The sequence below is a fragment of the Cebus imitator genome, unplaced genomic scaffold, assembly GCF_001604975.1.
Source record: "Cebus imitator isolate Cc_AM_T3 unplaced genomic scaffold, Cebus_imitator-1.0 Scaffold285, whole genome shotgun sequence".
NCBI classification, from domain to species: domain Eukaryota; kingdom Metazoa; phylum Chordata; class Mammalia; order Primates; family Cebidae; genus Cebus; species Cebus imitator.
Window position 1 is genome coordinate 1,957,828 of NW_016107600.1, and position 6,264 is coordinate 1,964,091.

Consider the following 6,264-nt stretch of genomic DNA (forward strand, 5'->3'; position numbering starts at 1 on the left):
TTGACCAGGATGGTCTCGATCTCTTGACCTCGTGATCCACCCGCCTCGGCCTCCCAAAGTGCTGGGATTACAGGCGTGAGCCACCGCGCCCGGCTCAGATTCTTATTTGTACTCTTTCAGCTGTGGATAGCATCCTGTAACTCCCTCCATAAAGGCTTCTGGGTTTTTTCCCCCAAATGAATCAAATAATTAATCATAGTTCCCAAGTATCCTGTCTACCTTCTCCAAACACTATTCCCCCAGTCTTGGTGGCTTACCAAGATCTTACCCCAAAGTGTTCTCTTACTATATACATTGTGAACAGACTTGATTCAGTTATTTTTCAGGGCCCAGCTCTACTAATTTGTCCTGTAAAACACACAAATAGAGAGCTTTTATCCAGAGCTGCCTTTGAAAAATATTTTTGCTTTCATTCCATGTGGCTTGGGGGAATAAAAAAGAAAGAAAAAAAAAGAAAAATATTTTTGCTAATGGCTATAATCCTGTGGAAGCTGCAGGTCACTCAGAAGGCCCACAGGGGGCAGCACTAGGAATGACTCTTCCCCTTTAGTCTTCTGTGTGCTAGGGGAGAGAGTTCTTAGAGATGTTGATGCTTTTCACCAGGCTTTAGAAGCCCCTGACTGAGGCTGGTCCTGGTGGCTCAGGCCTGTAATCCCATTTGGGAGGCCGAGGCTGGCAGATCACAAGGTCAGGAGTTTGAGACCAGCCTGGCCAATATGGTGAAACCCCATCTCTACTAAAAATACAAAAATTAGCTGGGTGTGGTGGCACGTGCTTCTAGTCCCAGCTACCCGAGAGGCTGAGGCAAGAGAATCGCTTGAACCTGGGAGGCAGAGGTTGCAGTGAGCCGAGATCACACCACTGCACTCCAGCCTGGGCAACAGAGCAAGACAAAAAAAAAAAGCCCTGACTGAGATCAAAGACTCATTTGCAGCAGCCTAGTTGCTTGTTCAGTGGTGTTTCACCTGTCTTGAGGAGACCATTCTTGTTTTCTTGATAATAAAAACATGAAAATCTGTCTGAGTCACCCAGCCTCCCACAAAACAATCTCCCTATACATCATTTCCAAGCATGATTAGCATTTGAGGTGAAGTTCTGTTATACACTCAGGCTGTGGCTCTCTGAAAGTCAGTGCATCACAGAACTTTGTCTCGAAAGCTTTCTAGCAGCTACCCATTTTGGGAGTGGGAGGGAAGAACAGACCTTTTAAATTCTTTCAATGGGGCTCTAAACTTATAAGGTCTTTCTCAACAGTCAGCATTTAATGTGTTACAAGGTCAAGCCTAGTCCATTGTCCTGGAAGCCCATTTCTCAGTAGCTGGGAGTTATTTATAAACTTGCCCTTTGCAAAAACTTAAAATGAAATTACATTATCAGTAATGACTTCTGGGGCCTTTAAACTGACTGGTTTTATGGCATAGCCCTCCCCACTCCTGAGAGGTAAAAGCCCCAGGCTGAAGTGGAACCAGCTGCAGTCAGGAGGTGGCAGGAGAAGTAAAGAAGCTGCGGGCTCCAGCTGTAGCAGAATGGAGAATTAAAGCAGCATTTGAGCTCCTGCCTAAATTCTCAGCTTTATTAAGTGTGGTTCCTCCTTTGGAAGTTTGAAATGACCAGCCTTTTCTGTAATGCCTTCTTTCCCTTTTTAGAGCTCCAGTAAGCTCTACGTCAAATCTAGTCTTTTTTTTTTTTTTGAGACGGAGTTTCACTCTTGTTACCCAGGCTGGAGAGCAATGGCGCAATCTCGGCTCACTGCAACCTCCGCGTCCTGGGTTCAGGCAATTCTCCTGCCTCAGCCTCCTGAGTAGCTGGGATTACAGGCATGCGCCACCATGCCCAGCTGATTTTTTGTATTTTTTTAGTAGAGATGGAGTCTCATCTTGTTACCCAGGCTGGAGAGCAATGGCGCAATCTCGGCTCACTGCAACCTCCGCGTCCTGGGTTCAGGCAATTCTCCTGCCTCAGCCTCCTGAGTAGCTGGGATTACAGGCACGCACCACCATGCCCAGCTGATTTTTTGTAATTTAGTAGAGACGGGGTTTCACCATGTTAACCAGGATGGTCTCGATCTCTTGACCTCGTGATCCACCCGCCTCGGCCTCCCAAATTGCTGGGATTACAGGCGTGAGCCACCGCGCCCGGCCCAAATCTAGTCTTTATCCTTGTCCTCCTTAGCCTGTCTTTTATTCTTCCCTGGAAGATCCAATGTTTCTATTTTTGGGGTTTCTTTGATAATGTCTTCTAGGAAGCCAGTGAAAAGAGCTAGGAGCAGAACCCGGGGATATGTTCTCTCTTTGCCGATGTGGCTGTTGAAGGCACTCACACCCTGTTGGCCACAAAGGACATTGTTCAACTCTCCCAGTTGGCTGGTGGCCGTCAGGCTTTTCTTTTCTTTGGGTTCTAGGGATGCCAAATTCTATGGCTGCAAGAACCAGTTTCCAACGCCAGGTTAATGCCCAGCTTGAACTAATGGGCAGCTCTCTAAAGTTGCTGTGAATGTGGATAGAGGAACAGAGCCAAAGCTTTCCAGGAAAAGGTTGTGAGAAAAAATGATTTCTTCTAAATTTCCTTCCTTTTGGACTTCTTCTCTTCCATTAAGGAAACTCATTCCCATTGTTGTCTCCCTTTTGGAATTGAGGACCCAAGTTATTATAGAACTGAGCTTGCTTTATGGGAAGATCTTTCTGTGAGGAATCAGGAGTTAGGAGGGCTGCTTCTATTTGTGATCTTTTAAGACTAGAGGACTTCCCTCCACTAGATAACAAAGTTCTTTAGTTTGAGAGAGGAGTTACTCATGCCTTGTTTATTCCAACGTGTTATGTATACAGGATGGGCATCTCTATGGAGTGTTTATCAGAGGAGGGATAAAGTTGGTAGTAATATTACCCAAAATGACCACATCAGAAAATCCACTTATATGTGGAAGTCTAATTACAAGTAGTCCCCTAGATGCACACTGCGTCAAGATATTTTAACTTCTCAAGCTTCCTTTATTCTCGCAATTATTCAGCAAATATTGGGAGTTCAGTATATGTCAGGCATTGTTCTGGACAAATGGGGTAAACCAGTGAACAAAACAAAAATTGCAGTCCTCAGGAATTCAAGTAGGGAAAGCTTATGTTCCTCATCACCTTGTCAAAAGACTGGGTTCCTTTTACTCCCATTCTGACTGTCTTCCCCGCCTCCCCCAAACAGGGTTGGTTCTTTGCATGGAACCATAAACCTCCTGAAGCCTCATGGGACAATTTATGTTTGTAGAGGCCGCAGGTCCTGGGTTCTTGGCAATGATTCTCTCCTCCTCACTCTTGGATCTCTGTCAAACACATACTTTTGTGTTTGGCTCCTGTGAGGACTGTGGATTTCTTAAGGCCAGGAAAGAGGTAGCAAAGCAACAGCCTTGTCTCACAACATAGGGATATCAATGGTAAGTAATGTTGATTAGAAAGTCAAGGAATGTCGGCTGGGTGCCGTGGCTCACACCTGTAATCCCAGCACTTTGGGAGGCTGAGGTGGGAGGATTGTTTGAGCCTAGGAATTTGAGACCAGTCTGGGCAATATAGTGAGACTTTTTCTCTTAAAAAAAAAAAAGATGAATTAAAGAGAGAGAAACAAAAAAAAAGGAATGTGAGGCTGCAGATACCTTTCATACACATATCACTATCTCCCCTTACTTTTGGTTTTTCTATTCAATCAATTAGAGATGGGGTCTCACTCCGTCACCCAGCCTGGATCGCAGTGGTGCAGTCATAGCTCAGTGTGGTCTTAAACTCCTGGGCTCAAGAGATCATCTCACCTCAGCCTGCTGAGTAGCTGAGACTATATAGATGCATGCTAATTTTTTAAAATTTTTGTAGAGATGGGGGTCTCCCTGTGTATCACAGGCTGGTGTTGAACTGGGCTCAAGCAATTCTCCTGCCTCAGCCTCTTGCGATTTTTCTTCTCCTAGTTAGCTGGCTCCCTCGAGGTTGCAGGGGAAAAGGAGACACCAGACCACCACAGCTTTTGCAAGTGATATACTTGCAGTTGAAGAACCATTAAGACTGAGGCTGGCCGGGCGCGGTGGCTCAAGCCTGTAATCCCAGCACTTTGGGAGGCCGAGGCGGGTGGATCACGAGGTCAAGAGATCGAGACCATCCTGGTCAACATGGTGAAACCCCGTCTCTNGCGCGGTGGCTCAAGCCTGTAATCCCAGTACTTTGGGAGGCCGAGGCGGGTGGATCACGAGGTCAAGAGATCGAGACCATCCTGGTCAACATGGTGAAACCCCGTCTCTACTAAAAGTACAAAAAATTAGCTGGGCATGGTGGCGCGTGCCTGTAATCCCAGCTACTCAGGAGGCTGAGGCAGGAGAATTGCCTAAAACCCAGGAGGCGGAGGTTGCGGTGAGCCGAGATCGCGCCATTGCACTCCAGCCTGGGTAACAAGAGCGAAAACTCCGTCTAAAATAAAAAAAAAAAAAAAAAAAAAAAAAAAAAAAAAAAAGACTGAGGCTGTGATTCATTACAATAGTCAATATCCTCAGTTTGATTCTTGGTAGTGAAAAACTCCCCTCTTGCCATTCTCTCTAGGCCCCATAGTGTTTCTCAGATAGATCATCTTCTTAACTCCCCCAAAACTGAGGTTGGCTTTTGTCCTTGCAAGTTAAGTGGTCATGGTTAAGGTATAGTGGAAGAATTGGAGAATATAGGAGAGTTTGGGGAGATGGCTGTCTTACTAGGCTGCATTGAGAACTGGTGTGCCTGTGTGTGTGTGTGTGTGTGTGTGTGTGTGTGAGAGAGAGAGAGAGAATGCTCTTTTCCCTCTGTTCAGTGTGTGGGTGGTTTAGGGAAGGTTTGCTTTATGCTTCTGCATTGCTACTGCATTTGGACTGCAGAAACTTCCAAGTATACTAGGACATTCAACCCTATTTTGAAATCGCCTTGTTCAGTGCCTTTTAATTAATCTGGTCACCTTCTGTAGCCACCTGTGCATGGGAGAGCAGGAAGGGAGAGGGTAATTTGGAAAATAACTGTACTATAATATTTAGAAATAACAGCATGACCTCTCTTGATTAAGCCCCCTGTGAGTCAGAGAAACTGTTTCTCTGATGATACTTTGGAATCCTTTGTTGAGATGTTTTCTCTGTCAATTCATTTTACTTACTCTGGGTCTTTCTCAATGGGAAATATCAAAATCTGACCATGTTGAGGTAAGGGACTTACAGAGGTACCTCTGTATCCCCTTGCAGCCCCAGTGACACTAGGGGAAGGTATCTGGTTTACCAGTGGTGGTGGGAGCCTTCAGGACTGAAGTTATGTTCATATCTCTTCAGGAACCTTCCCTGTATACTGTCAAAGCCATCCTGATTCTGGACAATGATGGAGATCGACTTTTTGCCAAGGTGAGATTCCCTTTCAAATTAGTTTAGGAACAGCACAAAGGCTTATTCTGAGATTTGAATCTTGGGACTGATCCCCTATTAACTCATATTCCTCAGTAGTATAATTTTGAGAATTCTTCTTTTTTTTTTTTTTTTTTTTGAGACAGAGTCTTGCTCTGTCACCCAGACTGGAGTGCAGTAGTATGATCTTGACTCACTGTAACCTCTGCCTCCTGGGTTCAAGCGATTCTCCTGCCTCACCCTCCTGAGTAGCTGGGATTATAGGCGAGTGCCACCATGCCTGGCTAATTTTTTTGTATTTTTAGTAGAGACGGGGTTTCACTGTGTTGGTCAGGCTGGTCTTGAACTCCTGACCTTGTGGTCTGCCCCCGTCAGCCTCCCAAAGTGCTGGGATTACAGGTATGAGCACGGTACTGGCCTTTTTTTTTTTTGAGACGGAGTTTTGCTCTTGTTGCCCAGGCTGGAGTGCAGTGGCATGATCTCAGCTTACTGCAACCTCTGCCTCCCAGGTTCAAGTGATTCTCCTGCGTCAGCCTCCTGAGTAGCTGAGATTACAGGTGCCTGCCACCATGCCCAGCTAATTTTTCTATTTTTAGTAGAGACAGGGTTTCACCATGTTGGCCAAGGTAGTTTCAAACTCCTCAGGCGATCCTGCCCACCTCGGCCTCTCAAAGTGCTGGGATTACAAGCTTGAGCCACTGGGCCTGGCCTGAATTCTTCCATCCTATCTTGCCTACTCCAGATAAAACCCAAGTTTTCTTTTGTCCCTTAGTTGTACTGCTCCCCTGCTTGCTATCCTCAGACTTTGACCTCCATTGTTGTCAGCATCAAATTAGGGAAAAGCTTTGAAACCTTGGTTCCTTTTTTTTTTTTTTTTTTTTTAATTA

General features: G+C 45.6%; 1 protein-coding gene across 1 annotated transcript in view; it reads left to right on the plus strand.

Moving 5' to 3' along the window:
* COPZ1 (COPI coat complex subunit zeta 1) overlaps nt 1-6,264 on the plus strand; it is a 26,539-nt gene that overhangs the window by 10,418 nt on the left and 9,857 nt on the right. The window contains exon 2 of the mRNA XM_017501881.2: nt 5,309-5,377. Coding sequence (XP_017357370.1) covers nt 5,309-5,377 — 69 coding nt within the window. The remainder of the gene's footprint in view (nt 1-5,308; nt 5,378-6,264) is intronic.